This window comes from Vanessa atalanta, chromosome 8, assembly GCF_905147765.1.
Source record: "Vanessa atalanta chromosome 8, ilVanAtal1.2, whole genome shotgun sequence".
In the NCBI taxonomy this organism is placed as follows: domain Eukaryota; kingdom Metazoa; phylum Arthropoda; class Insecta; order Lepidoptera; family Nymphalidae; genus Vanessa; species Vanessa atalanta.
The window spans coordinates 10345654-10370268 of record NC_061878.1 but is presented as its reverse complement, the minus strand read 5'-3'; the positions used below and the strand labels follow the sequence as shown (position 1 = coordinate 10370268).

Genomic DNA, 24615 nt, shown 5'->3' with positions numbered 1-24615 from the left:
AACTTTGTGCAAGCAACACATGAATAAGGACACTTTCTGCTTAAAATGCATCAATCATTTTAAACAGTTTCAATTCAATACTTCGCGAATTATCAAACATTTCTTTGTACTAAATATATAACTGAAACTAATGCGTTCTAAATTCTTAACCGTGAATTGTCAATTTCGTTTGTGAACAATTTGCATGGTATTTCGCTAAACTGAACTGTCAACGATCTTTGGTATGCCGATTATATTAAGGCGATATTGCTGGCTCCTTGGTCTCTTTGGATATAGAGACTAGAATATTTTATACTTTTTAGAAAAAGGCCGTGGGCTTAGAATCTAATTATTATCTTACAATCTTATCTCATTCATCTCTACTTCATATCAGCAATATATTGTAGTAATACTGTTGCTCTCGCGTAGGACCGGACCGGTCCACACTCGGTTTGTGGAACAAAGATTTCACCTGTGATACTCTGGTACGACGTACATATTAAGCTAGTGGTCCAGTTGATGCGCTATGCTCTTTGTAACAATCAAACTAACAATGTAGCAAAAACTAATAACTATTTTATATTTCATGACAGATCGTCGTTTGCCATTTTGAATTTATACACGAAATAAATTAATCATTAAACATATATGTAGCTCCTAAATATATATCTTTTGTTGTTTAACTTTAATTAAAATCTTGTGTTTATTTATAGTCATACAAAATACACTTAAGTACGTCTTAAATTCTTTAAATAAATTCGATTCGATTTTGCGTTATAGTATCTGTGAGTGGACGATCAGTCTTAGAAGTTCTCCGATTATCGAGAAAGTAACGCATCAAATGATTAGTAATCGAGAATCACGTCGTATTCGCAGTATTTATGATCATTTTGTAATCGTTCTCAGTAAAACGATCAGTCTCTCGAGTTTATTCTGCCCTCTTGGTAATGAAATCTCCAAACGGTCATTTAAAGAATAGAACAGAAAATAAGGAACTTAGTAGGTTTAATTTGAAAAACTATATCGTTTAAAAAAAAACGATATAGCTTTTTTTTTTTGTTATATATATGAGAGTAATAGTACGTTCCATTCAAGTTCGTTGCATGTCTCTGTTGAATTAATTTATGCATTGCAAAGTTGCAACGATTTTGCGGTCTTACTCAACCTGTTCGAGTTGTCGCGAAATCGTATGCTATTCAAGTATTATTGACTACAAAGTCTATTAACTAAAATAGTTTTCATGTTGTAATATTGAAATATGTAAAATAACCAATAAAGACTTATTTATGCGTGTTGTTTTTTGGTTTAGATTGGAATACATTTCATGTGAGATTATACGTATATATCCCGATGCGTTAATACGTCCATAAATGATTTAGTCATTCAATTTTATCAATCTGGAGCTACCAAAATTTATTGTATTAAAAAAGTCATAATAAAAATATAATAAAATTTCTTAAAGCAGAAACGATTGGATTGGATAACCTTTATATGAAACCTTTATAAAAATAATGAAACATTCGTACTTTATGAATTGTAGATGGTCTTTTACAGCTTATTAAATAAAATAATAACACTGAGGACGATTTTTCAATTTTAGTTTTGACCGTATAGAAAACTTGTCTGTCATGTACATGAAAGAGTAATAAGTGTATCTATCTGAAATGCCAAATATGTGGAATGGAGCATTTCCTTTCTCAAACGGAAGTCCCATGTCTTTATAACTCGAAGTAGAACAGCTAAGAAAAGAGAAAATAAGTTCCGATAGTAAACCACAAACCACGTCGTGATTTTATCAAAATATAAACGAAACCGCAATAATAAATTCAAATTGTGAATTAAAATCAAGTACATCAATAATTTATGCAAATATTTCTATACTAAAAATAACAGCTACTCAAAGCGAGTCAAAGAGAACACTTTGAACTGTTTTCTCATAAACTGTTTTCTGCGAATATGCGTATCAGAGAAATGAATATCATAGTTTAGTCAAAGATAGATTACCTCGTAATATTTCTCTGCACCTCAAAAATGAATGCAAAGATAAATTCGAATTGAACACTCGAAGACGCTCAACAGTATTTAAACCCTTATAGTTATATTGAAATCAAAGTCCAATTAATATAGAAATATTATGTATTTACAGAAGTTGTAATAAAGAGAAGAACTATTGAACTCGTGCTAATTCCTCACAATTTGCTGATCCACCTGAACCCCGAACTAGTTGTAACTTGGAGCTCATTAAATCTTGTAAAATGACCATACAAAACCTACTCGATTTGAGTTGTTGTGTGAATTCTATTTAAAGTTTGGTAACAAAAAACTTATCATTCATCGATATTGGAAACTGTATAGATGTGGAAAACGAAGGTGTGAGGTCAAGGTCTAAACCTCGGTTCGGAAATAGTGGGCGAAGGTTGGTAGCAATATTTCCTACCATTGTTAATCACTATATCCGAATCAATTCTATAGTACTGATTGTATTATGAATGAAAAACAAATTGACACTTTAGAACCACTCATTTGTTTTGACTTTAAACGTCTATTGTACCTTGTCGTAATACAATGGTGTACAAATTCCTAAATCAATGACGACACAAGATACTTATTTCCGTAAGCTTATATCATGTTTACAACATTAGCATCAGTGACATGTCACGTGGTGTAAAATGGCCGTATTTACCATTAACCTCTAAAATAATAAAGGAAACAATTTTAAATCGTAAAACTGATAAAACCTTCCCATTCACATTATAACTCCAACCTTGATAGAATAAATCGTATAATTCTAGCCTAAGACTTATGACTTGGTCAAATGTATGTCTTATCACTTAGTGTAGTAACCACACGTACTATGTAAGTTATTGCCTTGATGGACTTCAAACAGACTCAGCGTCTGTTTTCAAGGGTGCCAACCTTCCCCTTCTGTTCAAATCTCTACTTAGAAGTGAACGTTAAGGTTCCAAATTAATAGTTTTATATATTTCTTATACAGAACAATATGATAATTAACGACTAACATTAGCCCAGTTAGATGATATCCTGTGTAACAAAAGACATATTAGATTTTAAATTAACATGGTTATTTTTATTACTAACAGTATTTAAAACGGGATATTTACCATGTTTTTTATTTTTATTTGTTGGAGCTCGATATTTCGACATTATCTACGAATGTCTTGATCACGAGACGTTTGCGGGTAGAATACTACCCGCAAACGTCAAACGAAAATATCCCGTTTTAAATACTGTTAGTAATAAAAGACATATTATTTTGGCTCCATTACAGTTCACGTTGCTATTTCTGTAATTTAAAAATATAATAAAATAATAACAAACTATGCATAATTTCTTTCCCCGAAAAGAAGCAGTCACGCTGCATAATATAAAATTAAACTGATAAAATAATTCTTTTCAATAGTTTTATAATATTTAATAGTAGTAAGTTATGTCACGATCGACTTCGAAGTGATTACGTTTTCAGTTTTGTTTTTTTTATCAATAAAATGTTAACAACCCTAGATATATTACATAGTATTTGATAATGTCGTTTTCTCAATATTAAAGTTCTTTGATGATGTTGCGCCAATACTTTCTGGTGTTACTATATATTATATTGATTTCGAAAATCTACTATCTATCTATATCTATCTAATCTAAATCTACGTTACAGAATCAGGGTTTCCTAAAAATTTTAAGGACATTTGTAAGTGTGTTGGGTTTGTCTCAGGAAACAGTTTTTATATAAAGATAAGTGTAAACATTGGATAAGTTATAATAAATTAAATATAAAATATCTATTGATAAGACATCAACTATTAAAAAAAGTGGTTGAAATTTGAATGGCTTCATAATTCAATTCTATTTTAATTTGTTGCCATAGACAAAAACATTTTAAATATGTTACCGTTTTAGACTAGGACTGATTGTTTAACTAGTCACGTATTAACACAGCCTAGACCTTCGAATTAATATTATATGCATATCGTCCTAAATACTTGGTCTTGTATCGACACTTGTCGAGTAAGGCGTGACCACGCAAACTGAATATATGATGAGTAATTATAGCCTTACTTTCGACTCAACCTTCAGTTAACCCAGAGGAAATGTCGGTAACACTGTAGAGGTCGCCGACTATATAAAAAACCTCTTAATTACCGCTAAAGATTAAATGGAAGTGGAAGGAAGAACAATTTTAAAAATATTTAAAAATCATCCACCAAGGTTGAAAAAAGTTAATTATTTAAGTGTCTGATTTTTTAAATATAGCAACACTTAAAACACGACGTTCCATTAATCAATTATTGTACATACGTATTCAATTTTATAGTTATTTCTTACTAGCATTGCAATAATTCATTGCTATAATTATTAACGTATGTGAAAGTGATAATTGCCATAATGCTTTTAATATAATATTTATAATTTATGTCTGAATTGTAGCGTTTAGCTACTTTAATCAGTTCTTATAAAGTATTAGAGAAAATAGCAAAGTTGACCACTAAGAAACTCTTCTCATGGAAAGTAAAATTAATCATAATTGTACCGACGATCCATTATCTATTCGTAATGCGTAATTTTCTAGGCTAAAGAGTCAACAGCAGAGCGCAGGTTAAATACTCGCCCGAGAATGCCTTTCACACCGGTTTGTGTGGAGAAATTGTACCCGACGCGAAACCTATTTTTCTTTTAATATTACATATTTTTAATAGAAATTCAGTAATGTTATAATCCATTAGGAATTTCGGTATTTATTTTGTTATATAAGATACCTACCAAAGTTGATATCAAAAGCAGCCCTTTAATGTCGTACAATATAATGCTACTAAAAGACCTTCTATGGAAGTTTCAAACTTATTCCACAAATTCTTAAAATTTTGATTTGACGTGCACGAGAAATGTAAACAGACAGATATAAATTAAGTACGGAAAATAATCTTTGTTTAAGATCCGCATAAGTCAACGGGTCCTGCAAATGGGACATCGGTACATAAAAGCTAAAAATTTGAAACGAAAGAAATATCACAAGCATTAAACAAAAAATTAGATGAATCTATACAAACCAGATATTACTGAAGATTTATTGCTACGAATGAATGAATGATTGTTATATTATCTTTATTCAAAATCTTCGAACGAATTGAACCGAACGGTAAAATTGAACCAGTACACACGCCATTATATTTAAATAATTAATAAAAAAACTAAAGTACAAATTTAGAACACTTTTTCAATTAACGAATGCACGGAGAAAAGAAGATAGCGAAAATAATAGTCATGATGATTTAAAAACGCGATTCTATGTGCAGTTAAACACCTGTCTTAGTATACCGTACACTACTTCCAGCGGACGTTGTTTTATGGCCAGACTAATTTAGTTGCTATATTCATATACGTTAGCGCTATATTCGCTTAACTTTGAAATACTTTGCGCTCCAATAGGCTCTAATCATTACCATGAAAGTGTGTGTAATTAGGATAAATACAATGATTAATACTGTGTACTCAATGTAGTAGCAAGTATTATAACGTCTGATTTAGTAGTATGGATGTTTGTATGTATTGCCTGATATAGTAATAACAATCTTAAATGGCAAAAGTCACCCTCTGTTAAGAAGGATAATATTCTCCTTTATTTATCAATGTGCTTCATAAATGCCATAGAGTTAAAAAAATATGTTGATGGATTTGTACCAATAAGCCTTTTATAGTATTCAGTTAAAAGTTAATAAAATAACAGCGAGTTAATGTCCACTGTTCAGCAAATGCTCCTCTTGTCTCGGGGAGAAGCTTTGGAGATTATTCCTCCCTTCTGAAGGTCTCCAAGGTCTTCCCTTCATGATTTAATTCTGTCACTATTATAGTCCATATTTGAACTGGCATTTCTAATTGAAGCTAAAGTGTTTTATCCACTGAACAATTTCAGCTCATGATCAATGACTTTATACAATATATCAATTCAAGCTTTATTTAACATTTTTGTTTCTACTAATATTAATGTATTGATATGTTACTCGATGTTCGACATTTGTCTAAAAAAAATTAATTATTATTTACTAAGAATCTGTAATGAAACTGATTGCATGTCCTAGAAATAAAGCAAGTTCGTAATATGTGGCAAGTTAATTTGATAGTTATGTGTAACATGTTAACAAATAAATACTTACAGTGAACCAATATTTAATAATAATAATGAGGCTGTTTCGACTTAATTCATAATATTCGAGGAAAACCTCTTTTTACGTGATAGAATTTGAGTGCAACGTCATATATGAAACGTTGAAGGACCATTATTGACGTTAAGGGGAAAACGTCTTAGAGAATTGCAATCATTGCATTTAAAAAAATTTGGAAATGCTTTAATGACATAAGAAAATAGTAAATGGGATTTTTCAGGTTTTATATTTTTTTTTAGGTAATCGATACACGATTGAAGAAATTTTGTACGATAGAAAAAAGCTAACTTTTACCATCAGATTACAGACTTTGACTACTTTAGAACAGTTTTTTATTGCATCAGATTTTAGATTCGGAAAAACATATCACCGTACTCAATATTTATTAAAATATGAGCCAATCAAGGGGTTCCTTATGTCGGGGTACATGTCAGTCACCTCCTCGTGGTGTACCCTGGGCAACGGGGCCGGCTTGAGCTTGCTCGTCGGCCACGGCTAAGACTGGCGGGAGGGATGCCGCGGGGCTGCTCCTGGTACGTCCCTGATCGGCGTCAGGGCGAACCATGTGAGTGGCCTCGTTGGCTAGGAGGGAGTGGGAGGGCTCGCTACTCGAGCCTCCCAGGTGTTTTACACCGGCGGTCAGCGGCGGAGCCTACCAACTTATCCGCCGCAGGGCGTCAGCTTCGTTGACGCCCTGCCTCCAGTGGCGAACTCAGGGGAGTTCGCTACATTCTTACGTGGAGGATGAGGGGGAAGGCGCGCACTAGGCGCGCTTTCCATGAATATTCAGCCGCCTTACGGCGGCTGCCGCTGGTGGGGTCGCGGTTGCATGCCCTTGGCGATCCCGTGGCCTCACCACTCGGCGGCATGGTGGAAACCCGAGGATGGTTTTAGTGGGTAGGACAGGGCATTAGCACTAGCGTGCCCTGGCACGGGGCATTAGTTCCCGGTTGAGTCCCACATACCCGTCCCGTTCCCCCGACCGGGCGGCATGCGTAAATGCATTTCCTCCTCGTAAAACAAAAAAAAAAAAAAGGGGTTCCTTATGTCGGTCACTTGAACGCGACGCCTTGTGAACAACAGACCTCGCCCTAAAACTTGGAATAAAAGGCACTTATTGTAAAATGGCTTACCTGTAGGAGGTCGTTCCTTGGGGTAACAGATTCGGAACAGTCCCCTCGTCCTTGTGTAGAAATAGTATTTGCTGTTTAAACTCTCTAGTATTGCTTGCGAGTTCACATCCGTGTGATCGGTCACATAGGTCTGCAACAAGAAAAAACAATATATATGACGTATTTTATAAATGTAAAACAGATATGTTAGTTCTAGTTAAAACCAGTTTATCATATATGATATAGAAAGAGAAAAGCATATCCTTTTAAGAACGACTGGGAATTACTCCACCTATATTTTGGATATTCCCATCACTCATACACTATTAGTTATTTACGACAATTCGTATTGGTTGAAAAATCAAAAGAAAAATTACTTGTTAGAACATATTTCTGTCGTATTAAATACATACGAGGTCATTCGATATTTATCATGAATATTAAAACCAAATTAAATTTATATTTTCTAAAATTGAATAATATATATATACATATATATAAATGTAAGTATTTTAAGGCTTTTTTAAGTATTTATTTTAATATATTTTTATTTATTTATTTTATGTATTTTAATCAGTAGTGTTAGACATAACTCTTGGTATCTTTTTAAGCAATTATGGTAGGTAATTATTTCTATTCAAATGATTTTTCGTAACAAAAAATCAGGTAGCCAGAATGAAGATTACATTCATGTTACAAAAAGAAACTTATTATAATAATTACATCACTTCCAATAATATACTAAATACTAGTGCCATATTTTCACTTTGCACGCATATTATTTTAATTTAAAGAAATTTCTCAATTCCGTTATTAAATCATTATTAAAATCAATTAAGAAAAGAATAAGGTCAAGAATATGAATTAATTCATAGGGTCTTATAATGTCAATTTTATATTAACCATGCTTAATTAGATACTAATTATTAGGAACTTTATCAAAATAACGTTTATACTCATTATTTTTAAAATACTATTGTATGTTTATACAATACACTGATCAAAAGCGGTTATATATAAAACGTGAAAAATATTCTTTTATTTTTGTCGGCGAGATGATCTTCTAAGGATAACTCTACAAAGAAACCGGTCTCATTCCTGAACATCACTCAAGGGTGGAGATAATTGATTAATACAAGATCAACCTGCTCTCTGTAGGGTAAGGTAAGTTTCTTAACGTCTTCAAATTTTTGTTATAAACAAAGCTAATCATTCAGAATCTCTTATTTGTATAAAACAATTACAATAAATAATTATTTTAAGGTAATTTATTTTTTATAAAACATTATACATAAAACTAATACAGAACAAATAGTTAAGTATTTTGTCGGCTTTGCCTTACTTGTGTGTTAATATTAAAATAACCACATATATACTGCTCTAACAAATAATAATAATGCAAAACTAAACAGATTATTCAGCTTATTTTAATCATGTAAGCATAGCATCATCCTTTATTATACATATATACATAAATAGTAAGAAACTAAATTCATATTTTTTTAAATAAATAAATGTTAAATCATATAGCTTATCTAATTGAATATTATAATATAATACAGAAAAATACAACAAAATATTAGAAATTGTAGCACATCAAAATTTAAATAATTCGATCGACTAAAATCGATTCCAAATTTGAATTATTAAACTAATCAGAGATGAGATTATTAATTTTGATCAATAGTTACGGATTCAAGCATCACTAATTTTTCATGTACTTCTACTTTTCAAATCGGCCACATGCATCCACCACCCTGCAATGCAGCAGCGAGGTGGAACAACAGTTTGACAATCAATAAGTGTAATGCTTCTATATTTAATTAAGAATATTTATTTGATTTGCTTTAACTCCAAAGCTTGAATACAAGACTGGTAGAGCTCTGTGCGAGTCCGTCTGGTTAGTTATATAACCACTCACTATATATTCTACTGTAAAGCAGCATTACTTAATATTGTTGTGTTTCGAACGTAAGGGACATAATATATTAATTCCCAAGGTTGGTGACGCATTGGGGATTAATAAAGTTGAGGAATGATTAATATTTTTCGTACAGTGGGCAGTGGTAACTACTCACTCAATCAGGTGGGTATAAAATTATTAATAATAAATAAAAAAAGCAGCAGAGGAACATTTACATGCTTTAGTTTTACTAATTAAGTAACTGACACTATTATTTGTCTAATATTTGAAGAACATAATTAACAATAAATAAATTATAGAGCATGTGCAACAGATGTATATCAAGTTAATTTCATAAAAAAACACGTTCATAATTTGTATCATAAAAAGTACGTCAGTATATAAATAAAAGTCATTGTAAATTATAATTAAGTATAAGTTAGAATGTTGATGTTGGTAACAGGTAGCCAACATTGCCATTCTGAAAAGACAAATTTCGTAAAGTAGAACAACAAGAACGCGAAATCGTAAGGGAAGTGATTGTATTTATATTTAACGTTTATAAATTAAATTATTTACATATTTAATTAAATACAACATTGAACTTATGTTTTTTTTTATTCTACAAAATAACCTTAAAAAATAAATAGTGTATATTATATTATAATTAACTCAATTCACTGATATCTAACGCAAGCAAAGTTTATTTCGTTAATATTTCGTCTTAAAAAGTAGGTAATGTTTTCTAACCCACTTATTTCACTTACGCGCTCACAATCTGTCGGTGGCTTTATTTTGTGACCGCGAAAAACTATGTTAAATAAAAAAAAACGTTGTAGTACGATAGAGTGCAATTACAGAAATAACATGCGGTCGTCCATTTCTACAAGCTTTTATTTTACTAGCTATGTTTGTTTATTTAAATAAACACTTGACCGCTTGAAGAACATTTTTATCCTAATCAATTGAAGTTTCACATGTCGGTTAAAATCGGATGTCATAGCATTTTTATCGTAACGGCTATATAATATGGATATTATATTTATAGGTGTTTTTAAATCAATATATGTGTTTTTAAAATAGAATATACGTATTTACGTTCCTTGTATTTGTTTAAGATCAATTTACGCATAACAATAACATTGTCGACGCCGGAATTCCGCCAGATAGCTTTGTCATCGGTATTTGTGGAACGTAACAACAGGCATTAGTCGTGAGAAACAGGTAATGATACGAACGATTAGAAATTCTAGCAAATTCTATCATCAGCTGGTAATTTTCGTTTAATTGAACGGTGCTTTGTTTTAATGACTTATGACTAAGAGGAATATAATTTTCTTATTTACTTCATTATACTATCATCAACAGATATTTCTTTCAATACGTAACATTTTTCAATAATACGTAAGAATTACTTTGAAATTACACATATAACACTTTGACTTTCTCCAAAATTTATGTTTAAAGTTTTGAACGAATTGATCGAAATTCATAAACTAAAATTTTATGGCTTGACTTTCTTAAAATATAATAAATATATTAATAATTTGGTTTGGTTATCACACGATTTCAAGTTAGCAGTTGTCACGATCAGTAAACACACGTATTATGTACGCTATCACAGCTTTTACTTGGAAAAGAAAGTGGCGGGCACGCGGCGGCAGGTAGTCGACTGCGTAAGTTCGAGTTTTAAATTATTCAATTTTTCAATACTGTGACCCGCCTTCACATAGTCTTGCGAAAAGTGGTTGATGCGGTTTAAGGGCCTAAGTCGAGATATTATATAGGAACGCAAAAGAATAAAATCCTACTCACAAACTTTAAGAAAATGTATTTAGGTACATAACAAGAGGACTTATTTATCATCGGTCTAATTCTCTATTTGTCTTGATGTTGGTAGAGCCTTCTTCGAGGGATAAGCGTGCCTTTTATTTTTTATTTCTATTTTATATCTGGGAAAAACATTGATCACCTATGACTGGAATCATTCGTATTATTCAAAATTATTTTCTATCGTGACAATTATTTGTTTGAAGTTATTCCGAATATCCAGAATACATAAACATCTGTTAACATTTGTGCTTTATATCAAAACTTCTATATTAATAATAGAAATGTGAAAGTAACTCTGTCTGTCTGTTGCTTTTTCAGGACAAACAATTGAACCGAATTCGATGAAATTTCGTATAAAACAAGCTTGAATTCCAAGGAGGAACAGAGGCTGCTTTTTTATAAGTAATACCTGACGACCAACTAGTGTAAGATATAGAGATTTATAATTTAGAGGAAACTGTTTCTTACGTTATATAAAGTCGTAATAAAAAAAGAGTTTTGAGACTTTTAAGCTAAAATTTCATAAAATCGATCCATTGAGAGAGTTTATCTTTAGCACTCCAGGACAAATAAATATGTACATAAACACTAGTAACTGAAAATACGTGTTGCATTAAAAACATACCCGTACAATTTATATAATTTTTTTAATCAGCTTACCGCGCTGGTTAGTGCTCGTAGACTCATAATAGTTGATTCTTAGCATTTTTAAGTCGTTTATAAACCGGTATAGCTTGACGATCCCTTAGTCTTGAGGCGTATAAAGATGGTTCGTAGAAATATTTATACACATATAAGCTTTGGCGGTTTATTGAACAGCAAAGACGCATATTATTTATACGTTCTGGTTGATCATGTTATAAATATATCACAGAGGTTGTTGATATCGAAAAAAGTATTTAATATAAGGTTTTATATCTTAAAATTTATATCAATTTAATTGACATCAGAATATAACATTGAATATTAAATTATGATCACATTTATAACTTGATAAATAAAAAAACTCTTGCCAATAGAGATCATTTAAAATTTTAAGTTTGTAGAGCTTAATTAAAGTATATTTTTAGTAGTGGCAAGACATTTAATTATTTATATAAGCTACACTACATACATTAAATTTATTTATACTATTTGATGGGAAAGAGTTTTTTTTAAGTACAAGTGCATTGTGTATTTATCTAATTAGTATGTATTATAAAACATTCGTTAACCTCACTGCTTATTCAATTTCATTTCTTCAAACCATGGATTGTCCGATAGAGATCGTTGTCTTAGCTTAAAAATAACTTTATTTTTGTAAATTTGTTGATTTAAAATAAACTAATGAACATTTATTTATTTACAAATACTTTGTAAATAGATAACCAACTTTATTTTTGTGTGTTTGTTGATATACAATAAGCTAATGGACATTTATTTATTTACTAATACTCAGTAAATAGATATACATTTAAGTTTAAAGGAAAAGTATAAAAAAGTAATCATGTCCTACAATCACAATCATGCGACTCAATACGACATCTTAATTATAGTGCTGCAACCAATTTCATCACATTTATATCGATATGTAATTATCGATTCCCACGAGTACGGATCTATTCGTAGTGTAACGTAAGACTAACCCTTGTTATAGTGATGTTTTTTGTTGTATATAAATTGTCGAGAGTGATCAGCCATCCGAGCGCGACGTTCCTTCAACTCGAGTTCATCGCTCGTCGTTTTTATAATGATTCGTATTGAAATAAATGTCGAGAATAAATACTAATGTTTGCGGCAAAGGTACTACGTAATATAATATACATTTAAATGTATACCAGTAACACCTAAAGTGAAATATTTATATGCAAATTGGTAAATCAATTTACTCTCAAAACAGAAAATATTTTTTAATTTAATCAACATAATTTCCAACTTGTTTCACTTCGTCTTTTCTTCATATATATATATTTTTTTATCATAAGCTCAGGGATATCCAGTTTTATTAAATTAAATTAAATTTAAATACAATTACATTAATATATATAATTGTAATGAAACCAATTTTGACGTTGTAAAAGTTGAAACACTCATTTTATATATGAAAACAATAATATCTTCTTACTTAATCTTAAAACAGTCTATTGACTTCAACAAAATCTTAGCAACAATAAAATAAATGCAAGCTAGAAAAAACACTGTAAGTGACGCTAACAGCTCGTTAATTTAACGTCAATCTGTCACTCACTGTGATTAAAATCACATCTGGATGTTGAAACAGCACACGCAAACGTATATTATCTATTAAGATAGGAAATAGATGACATTTAAAAAACTACTCCCAACTTATCGTACGTGCCACTTGCTAAGTTACTGAACCGCCTCTCGTTGGCGTCAGATCGTCGTAACTTAGATAAAAAACTTTTCCTCGTCTCTTGATGTGGAAGCAGCGTTACTCGTATCATTGTGTCTTATATAAATGAATATTATTTTAGTCAAATAAAATAATACGAACTTTATTTAAAGTGTTTCCTTTAAATAAAGTGCGTATATGATGAAATATGTTTTTTTTTTTATTGAAATATGTAGATTATAACATTAGTAGTAATTCTCTTTCACACAATATCAAACTGGAACTACGCTTTTATAGACTCTATTAATTGATAAAAAATAAAGATTGCGACTCACTGAGCTAAACTGAGTTATATCCTCAATGAAATACATTCCAACTCTTCATATTTAAACCAAAAAAAAGAGTCACAAAATACAGCTACTATTTCGTATACTATCCATTAAATAGGCGCATCATTAATGACTTGAAAACGTCAGAATCAGACTTTCGCCTACGTCGTACGCAATTAAAACTGCCTGACTGACCATTGTCTACCGAACTTTCGCTCGAACTCACACGTCTGACGGACGTTTACGTTTATCAAATATTTGGGTACGGCGTGAATAAATTCTGTAATCAAGTGACAGTCACTTTAAACTGATGTTTGGCAATGAGTTAATTATGATGTCTTAGTCGGCAAGAATCTTAAGTGCTGTTGGAGTAGGACGTAATGATAATTTACTATTATAAGTTATCATTGCCTCTTGCTCGAATGGCGGTCAAGATGCGGTCACTCGTAATGCTAGAGTATTGTTTGCTGGCGAAAATGTACCCCTTTTCAAATATACGTAATAAATAAAACGATAATGGTAAAATTTCGATGTTCATATTTTAATCCATAGAAAACAGTATATCTGTGAAATTTTCTAAATACCTCAACGAATATTTGTCATTAAAGTTTTATAAAATAGTGATTAAATGCAACCCATAGAACATATGAAAAGTAGATCCCGTTGATATCTTTTGTACTGGAACATTATGGTTCGCCAAAATAATTTCTTATACAAACAAAAATATAAAGCTTGAAGTAGTAAAAGTAATAAAAAAAAAACGAAATAAAAACCTTTGGAACGTGGTCGTTCGACGCAAGATAAAAAAGTCTTTGTTCTGGCAACCCTTCCTTTTAATAATATCCTATACACTATTAACATAGGGTCATATTTACGATACCTGGTTTTATTACTCCTCACTAATTTATCCGTACTATACGTCCATGAACAGGCATACGGGGAAACAAACAATAGTTTTCAAATATGTATTGAATTTGTCTATAAAAATAATAAGTGATTTACAAATTTTATAAGTATGAGCTCTTAAATATTTGGCGTTCTTACACCTACTAACGAGATTAGTTTGAAAATCTTATGGTCCAACATAAAGACTTCTTAATTTTGCAAATTTGTTGTTCACGATATTTCAATTACTTTAAAAGTAATTTAAAAAAAGAAGTGGTAGTTTACTTAGCCTCCAGGTATATCCGCCGCTGAATCATTATAAATATATATTTTTTCAAGGTTTAGAAAATGGGAAAATAATTTAAAAACCTTAGGTTATCGTAAAATGTATGGAAAGACTATTCTTCAATATTAACGACGGTATTCATTGTATGGAATTCGAACATTAAAACGCCAACGCTGCTTTTATAGTTTGCAGCTTGCAACTGTATGTGATTGAGCACGTAGGAATGTTGCTCAGATTATTCTATGACATATCCACGATTGTATCATAGCGTCATAGTAGTTTCTTTGTTTTATAAATCGGTACTATTTCATACGCCATAACTACTTGCCAGGAATATCGTTAATTAATTTGCAATTGGTGTAAAGATAAAAATAAATTTAACATTTACTTTCATGAAAAGTTTAAAAATTTTAATTGGAAGTTTTATAAAAAGTTTACGCTCAAATTGTACACGTCATGTGGTTTCAGACCGACGTTTTAACCTGTATCGGAACAATGGCCTGGGGTCGAGTACGCGCTGCGCGTGCGCATGGGACTCGTCCCGATCACCTTGCAATGCCGACGTTCTTCCTCAACGCACACATTCGTGCTCACAACTCACACAACTCAACATACGACTATTAGACTAACCGTCCATCGCACATAGCTACAAAATTATTATACATATTTTATTCTATCTAGAATATCATTGTTTTAAATATTTTTCTTGCGTTAACCTTAGTTAAGAGCTAATGATGATTAAATAAAATGGAAAATGGGTAGCGAGCAAAGGTTCTTACCGTACCTCTGTGGATGTAGAGCTTTATGGTCAAGGTATCGGGTTCAAAAACCCTTAAGTATTGTAACTTGCCGGATAAATAAAATGCTTAAAAATGCTAAATGCAAAATTGAATTTTTTATTAAAGCTGCACGTTCAATGCAGTGTGTGTTTATATAATACTAACTTCCTTACATTGTATTTAGATTACACTAGTCTGTAATAAGCGTTGCACAAGTCAAAGAAAAAAGGTATTTAAGATCGTTATAAATCAACAATTTTACTTTACTTGGTGGTTGGGCTCCGTGCTAGCCCGCCTGGGTAGAAATCCCCACTTATCATATATTCTACCGCCAAACACCAATACGTTATATGTTGTACGTAATATGTTCCTATTTGAAGGATCGAGTGTAACTGTGTAACTACAGGCACAGGAGTAACATAACTTAGCTCCCAAAGTCGGTAGGGCATTGGAGATGTAAGGAATGATGAATATTTCTACAGTTCTTTTGTTTATTACTAATGCAAAATTATTTATTATTCGTTTATTAAGCTTTCACGTCGTAACTACTCTACCGTTCAACATTCAATTTTGCTCAAAAGTTGCCTGTGATACAGAAAATGAAGGATACCGGACTTACCATGTGTGGGAGCCAAAAGTTGCGGCCGAAAACTAGTATAAAATAGTATAAGTACTACTACTTAATATTTCGAACGTGGAACGGGGAAAACAAAAGAAATAGAAGGAGTGAAATAATGGTGCTTTGATGGAATTAAATAAATATTTTTTTAATAAATTCTGCAATTAAACCGAACTAATCATTATTACGAAAATCTGTCTGATCTGAAATACGCAACCAATTTACGGTAACAGGTTCAGGGAAAAATTAATGACAAGGCACAGCTAAAAATAGTTTGATATACTATATTTCTGTGGTGTTATTGTACAAAAAAACAAAATTAGTATGGTTTAGATACATTTTAAGTATATTATCGTTTATAATTTACGTGGTATTATTTAAGTCCAAGCAGTACGTTTATAAATGATTACTTGTAAACGGAGCTGTTACAACACCCCTTTGGTGGGGTAAAAATAGAAACCACCTGTGGTTCGAGGCCGAGAAACGTCTTGTTGATATTTAATCTATATAAACATATTAATGTAGACTTGTAGAAACAGCGGAAACTAAAACCTTCATTATAAAAATATGATAATATTACAAATAATTTTTATAATTTTGCTATAAGACGTCGTTAAATGATTGTTAAAAAAATGTATATATTTGCGTTGTGCTATAATTATATATATATTGTAGCATATACACAACAAACCTCGGCCTTGTTTGTCTCACAACAACAACAATATCGTGTCAGATAAAATGACAAATTTCACTTTGCGAATGGTCACGCAATAATTGTAATCGAAAGTTCTCAGAAGTGTATGTTAATCGACGATAAAATAATTACACTTACTTTTCAGTCAATTTTACCTTCTCGTGTATTAAATTTTAATGATGATTCTGCATTCTGTATACAGTATATTAGTGAGGATCCTATTTGTAAATGTTGGTGCTAGTTCAATAAACTGCACGCTTTACTTTTATGCGATAACTATGGGTGTGAGAAAAGTTATATGTATACTAGGTACTAGTAGAAGTTATATAAGGAAAGTTAATGTATTATTATACTATCGTTAAATTTATCATATATACTATTTTTATTAGCATATTTTATACCATTGAGCTTAAATATGTAACTATTGTTATAGGTGATCAAAAAAAAAATTGCCAGTTTTCTCGGTAGAACCTAAAATTGTGAATCAGTGGTGTATTTAACTTTAATGTATTAAGTTCTTTTTGCATTTTTTTTTTTTAGTTGAATTAGTCAAATTGTCTCAATCATATTTTAGACATTAGAATATTAATATTTTTCCTTAGAAATTGTTTTAAACGTGTTGTATAATATATTTATTGTTATAAAATTGAATAATATGTGGTCTAAAAATAAAAACAATATCATACGATTTAATCTATTTTTTTAATTACTCTAAAATAAATAGCAACTCGAAATTACGAAAGCGGTCCGAAATATTGTGAGCGAACAATCATGGGAGAGTAATGTGCGAATACAAAGATTAGTTCACGGTGTGGCAAGAATCCGTTAACTCTTCTAAGTTTATTGTAAACCGTGACTTTACTTTATAATAGGCTTACTTGCCAGTAACTAAACTTGCTAGTTAAAAATATATAATTACAAAGTAAAGTTGCGCTCAACTGAATGTTTCAATATTCGGCCGTAATTAATTTATCTTGTGATTAAAGTCTTAATCAAAAAACATTTAATTTAAACAGGCTTTAACAATCACCTTTGAATACTTCCAGCTTGTAATGTAGATTCAACCGAGATTAACCAACACGAAACTCAGTAGTTTTTCGTATGGATAAATTATATATAAAAACAATTCATTGAAATATCTGAAATTAACGATTACTAATTGTGTTAATGGAATCAATTTGTACAAACCATTGTATAATTTATTGGAAGAGATCGATAAAAAAAACATTAAGCAACAATTGTTTAAAAATACCTTTTACAAGTTCTATCATAGACAACCAATACTGTTTGTAAATACCTATATTATTCGATATCTTTTTGACATTTAACATTTCTCCTCTCGTTTCCCTACAATTTGCGAGTGATTGGAAACGGGACAGAAGTATGTAACAGGTAGCCAAGGAAGTGCGCGCTATATGATTCGTCCAATGAGCGCGGGATGTTAATATTGTTTATGTTTTGTATGTGAGTTGTCAAGAGATTACACATCTTATACGACTAGTGTAAGGGCCCGCTATCATAATAGACTATTATATATGTATCTACTAAAGAAATGTTTAAGAACTTTTTAGAGAGCCAATACTTTCACAAAGGACCTAATGCACTTGATGTAGTTGAATAGACGCATTGCATAAGATATCCTCAATTTAGCGCTATATTGGCGAACAGAGAAAGGATACGTTAGTAACTCAAAATTCATTTCTTAAAACGATCATGCTCGCATATATATATTTTTTTAATTGCCCGAGTATATCATATGGAAATACGAACATTGCAAGAGGTTTGAAAGTCTATATTTGTTACTAAACCAAGATGACCTAGTCGCTAAAACAAATGCATTTTATGCGAAGATTGGTGACTCAAACTAGCTTAACGAGGAGCGTCACTAAATTTTGTGTGCTTAATTTGTTTGATTTAATTCATCTCGTGCTTGACGATGTAAAAAACATCGTGAGGAAACCTGAAGCTGCAACAGGTGCATTCACCCCTCAGTGGACCCGTTAAGTGAAATAAGGTCCAAACCTTCTCAAAATAGTAAGATGACCTTTGTTTTTTGTTTTATCTATTTATTGTAAGTTATGTTCGGTGTCTAAGCATGCTTAAAACAGAAAACACATGATTTTCAGCAGCGCCAAACCTAAAGGACTTGCACAGTTCTACAACCGAAATATTCAATGAATAATAAACATTGAATGGTAATAAATGAGCGACGTCTACGTTAGCAACCGGTTCGTTTCGAAACTGAATTCAAGTGACCCTATTATAGCGAAGTGCAGCATGATTACACAAATTAGCGACTTTCGTAACTTGTAAGCAATATATCATATTGGTGAGAAAGTATAGTATCATTTTTACTGCATTTTTTATATCCGATTCCAACAACTAACCTAGTCTCTATTAATTTACAAGTATCATTGGAGACTTTTTCACGTACCGATTGTTTTGAAATTAAGTGTATTTTGATATTACCAACAACAACCAATTTATATTGGTTTCTCGTTGATCTAGTGGTTAGTTTATAAGGCCGCCACGGTGTACTAGGTTCAAGAGATTTTCTGGTCCGAAATTCTTAGTAGGAGCTCGAGACTCGGTAGGTGGCATTGTTGACACTCTTGCGCTTTGGTAAGTCGTTGTTCCGGCGTAAACTCTTTCAAGTCGTTCAAGATTTTTCATCCCATTGAATTATGAGAATACACGTGTGTATCAATAATGTACATTATTATCTTTGATGTATATCCCTCGACCGTTGACACTCATCCATATGATGACTCCTTGTCAGTATTTCATGGTTACGTACTTCACTTTTAACTAGCTAATATTGTGGTCACAAATACAAGACGCCCACACTAAATACATAATCAATGTTCCTTCATATTGTCTTATTTTAATTTCTCCTAATTTCTAAATCAATTATTTTTAATAGATATATCAATTGTAACATCTTTTCAGACCGCAGATGAGCGAAAGGACGGACCTCTAACTTTAACATCATCTCTTACACGTACAAGCAATCATCATATAATAAATAATGAAGAATATTATCAATCGATTAGAGTAGATATTAATAAATATAATATTTTTGAAAACCCAAATTGATTTTAAAAGAAATTAAGATATATACATATATTTATTAATATATGCTTCAGTATAGTTCACTTTTGTGCATTGATTAAAACGTTCGCAATTGATTGAAACAAAATCCACATTACAAGCATTTGTTTATATTACATTCGTGAACTGAAATAAATAAAATTAGGTAAAAAAAGGATAAGGCTTTTTATTACATTACAGTATTATTAATAAACTACATATTTAACTTGTTCTTTGCTCGCTAGTTTTACCTATTGGCTAAATTCTGCCATCAAAATATACTCTCTTAGAAATACATATAAAACAATACAAACAAGTTGTGCGATTCTATACGAATCCACTTCGTGTCTCACTCGTGAAATGTTAACAATCGACTTACGGTGATACGTATTTTGATACGCGTATCCTATAAACTTTATAATCACTGTATTCAGTCTCATATCACATTCTGACATTTCACACTCCTGTTCTGCGGATAATTTCGAGTTTCTTATATAATACTTCTACATACTTTAATTATTGACATTTTTATTCGTTTTAATAAGCAAATAAAAGTACATTACTTTGGCTGTTTCTTATGTATTGATCAATTTAAAATTAATATGAAGTTTCCGTAGTTTTTATGTATGTATTATTTACGTGATGTGTATACATCAAGAAAGCGGAATGGAACAAACACTGCAGTCGTAAGTCGTGGGAAGTGGGCGCACACAAGAAAGCAGGTTGATGCCGTATTGTCATTGTTAACTTCTACACATTTCAAAACGTCACATCTTTGTAATCCTTATGATAATTTTTGTATTGCTTTACTAAATCTGACCACATTTAAGTCAATTTTTACTTAATTAATAACGTTTGTAGTTATCTTTTCGAACGTGTAGTGTGAAGGTCCTTGTTAATCAGCAACCTACCTCAATAAACAGACAATGTTACGCAAAGTAAATCATTCTTATCTCATACTAATATTTCCCGAAGTCAGCGTGTTCAACTATACCACCTTTAGGCAAACAAATTAACTTGCAAATCTAAATCTAGCTCCATATTATACTACATTCATTACCAACAATCAATAATAATTAGGCTTAACTTTTAACCATACGTATAGATAGATATTCTTTTACTTTTGAATCAAAACACAGCAAACCTTTAAAAAATCAAAATGAATTTTCTTATCACCATTGAATACAAAGTATTTGTGCTAGGTTAGTTTTGATTTAAAGGCGATACTGAAACTGAATCAGTTTTAAAGTCTTTGATTAATTGCATGTAACTGGCATTGCAAAATCGGTCATTGGTCAATTTTATATATTCTGCGATTACTGGTTTAAGAAACTGGTTTATGTCTAAAACTATTCGAAATTCAAGTTTCAATCAGTTATAATAAAAACCGATCAAGTTCGTGTTGGACTGTTTAAAATGGTTCCTTGGACAAGATAATCAGTTTTCAAAACATTTAAATGATTATAGTATGTTCAAGTGTTTAGGGATATTTCTTTTTGACGTACACTTCTGAACGAAGCAAATAAAGATAGGATAAATATAGCATCCGGTCATATACCAGGTAGACGGTTAAATCTTTTTTGCTTCCCTTAACTAAAAACAACATTTTACAATACAAAAAAACTAACGTCTAATACAGTGTAGGAGAGTTTCTTTATGAATCTGCAATTGAAAACGCTAATTATTATTTAAAAATAATCTCATTAATGTTACGATTTTATTTACAGAATAATTAACACACAACTTCTGTTCGAAAACAATTACCGCATCCACTAATTTGTTTCTTATCTTTTAAGCAATATTAGATTCATTAAAACTTCGACGATTAATTTGATTTCAATTATTTATGACGTCAAAATATACTAAATCGTCTGTTTTCACTTTCTATTATTTTATCCTCGTGAAGGTTGTAACTATTTTGAATAATGTAAAAAATTAAAAATACTACTGTGCCCTATATCATGATATAACCTTCTCCAGATATCCGAAAGTGATCGATTAAAAAATAATTACGTGTTTGTCGGATTTATTATCTAGACGCAAGACACCGAACTCATTTTTATATTAAATAAAATAATTATTAAAAACCTTTTTGGTAGATATCATTTCTCTTCAATTTTAATTAATGAAATGAAGTCGAAGTTATTTAATAATTGGTAACATGGTACAAAAGTAATTTTCTCTCGACTCTACTTTCTAAAGCGGAAAGTAGAAATTATTAAAAATTTAAATTCGTTACCATTAGAAATTCATAGGTTTGAGTTCTGGCCGGATATGAGATACAAAGGAAATGATACGAGATGCATACAAGAGAGGAATGGCATCGTGTTGGGGAATATTTATCACTGGTCTTTTTTTTTTAATGTCATTGGTTGGCAGACGAGCATATGGGCCCACTTATGGTAAGTGGTCACCACCGCCCACAGACAAAGGCGCTGTAAGAAATATTAACCATTCCTTCCATCACCTATGCGCCACCAACCTCGGGAACTAAGATGTTATGTCCCTTGTGCCTGTGATTACACTGGCTCACTCACCCTTCTAACCGGAACACATCAATACAGAGTACTGTTATATGGCGGTAGAATATCTGATGAGTGGGTGGTACCTACCCTGGGGTACATGTCAGTCACCTCCTCGTGGTGTACCCTGGGCAACGGGGCCGGCTTGAGCTTGCTCGTCGGCCACGGCTAAGACTGGCGGGAGGGATGCCGCGGGGCTGCTCCTGGTACGTCCCTGATCGGCGTCAGGGCGGACCATGTGAGTGGCCTCGTTGGCTAGGAGGGAGTGGGAGGGCTCGCTACTCGAGCCTCCCAGGTGTTTTACACCGGCGGTCAGCGGCGGAGCCTACCATCTTATCCGCCGCAGGGCGTCAGCTTCGTTGACGCCCAGCCTCCAGTGGCGAACTCGGGGGAGTTCGCTACATTCTTACGTGGAGGATGAGGGGGAAGGCGCGCACTAGGCGCGCTTTCCATGAATATTCAGCCGCCTTAGGGCGGCTGCCGCTGGTGGGGTCGCGGTTGCATGCCCTTGGCGATCCCGTGGCCTCACCACTCGGCGGCATGGTGGAAACCCGAGGATGGTTTTAGTGGGTAGGACAGGGCATTAGCACTAGCGTGCCCTGGCACGGGGCATTAGTTCCCGGTTGAGTCCCACATACCCGTCCCGGTCCCCCGACCGGGCGGCATGCGTAAATGCATTTCCTCCTCGTTAAACAAAAAAAAAAAAAAAAAAAAAGGGTGGTACCTACCCAGACGGGCGCAAGCCCGTGGCGCAAGCCGAATGGTAGGGCTTTGTGCAAACAAAGCCCTACCACCAAGTGAAATAGTGTGAAGTTTTTAAAAAGATCTCGAAATCTTCTTTTACAGGACAAATATATAAGAATGAATGATAGGTATTCCGCCCTCCACTAACTTTACCAATCTTAATAAATAGTTGCTAATAATAATGCATTTTTAATTAGTTTTGACATATTATACTTTTTTTTTAGTCAATGAACCAAATCTGTACTGACGCATAGTCTCATTTAAACCTTAGTTAGGTTTCCAATTTTTGATATGCTTGTACGTTTTTATTTCCAGGTGGCTCAATAACAACGCAATTATTATATTAATAATAATTGAATACTTAAAAAACTTTATGCAACGCAAGAGTACATTTAAACAAAATATTTTTTACTGTGGCTGCTAGTTTTTTAAGGTTAAAAGATATGAGTAGTGTTACTTAATATTAAAATAAAGAATATCTTCAGGTAGAAAGTTTCGATCGCAGGTACAAAGATGACACAGGTGGCTTTAGTAAAAAACACGTAAGCAATAATAAGCAACAAACTTGATATTAATACGGTCTGAACCCATCTCCTTTTTATCACCTTATAATATAAACATTAGTTCTGATGAGCATAATAATTAAAGGACATGTTTACATAGCAACATATTTTTGTTCCAATCCGATAATAACGTATTTAACTACAATATAATGTGTTTATAACAAGTATAAAATTGGTTTTTTTTTCGTTAGGCAATGACAGTACCAGTAGGTAGGTATCTGTTTTGTAAAATAAATCTTCAATTAAATATGTACTTATATATAAGTTTTTTAAACAAATAGAATTAAAATAAAATTTGATTACTTTATTGTAGATATTAGATTAAAAAAAAATTGATTAGTCTTTTTTATAATATAGGAATTAACCTCATTTTGCTTTAAATAACGTGAGTTTATGATAAACTTCATCGTTCCGATGTTGCTTTATCTGCTCGAATGGATGCGCAGGAGTCGCTCACGGAATAGTACAGTTACCCACACATGTTCGTGCTATTAAATACGTGCATATTTATGCGTAACGTGTCTTCCGTAACGGTGCCCAGGCAAGGACTAAAAACGTGTTATACCCATCATTAATAGTGACAAAGAATGTGTGTCATACGATTTTGATAAAAAAATAACCAAATAGATTTAGCCAGTTTCGATTCCCTAATTAAAGATTATAAATTTCACAAAATAATAATTGTTAATCTACGTTTCGTATAATATGAACAGATGTTGCGCATGTACAGGTTTTTCCTTGTGCCTTCGCAACTTCGCAGTTCGCACAA

The 24615-nt window shown here is 32.1% G+C and overlaps 1 protein-coding gene across 2 annotated transcripts in view; it reads right to left on the bottom strand.

The window, feature by feature from the left end:
* LOC125065602 overlaps positions 1 to 24615 on the bottom strand; it is a 44490-nt gene that overhangs the window by 19130 nt on the left and 745 nt on the right. For both annotated transcript variants that reach the window (XM_047673311.1, XM_047673310.1), the window contains exon 2: positions 7289 to 7418. In XM_047673311.1, coding sequence (XP_047529267.1) covers positions 7289 to 7418 — 130 coding nt within the window. The remainder of the gene's footprint in view (positions 1 to 7288; positions 7419 to 24615) is intronic.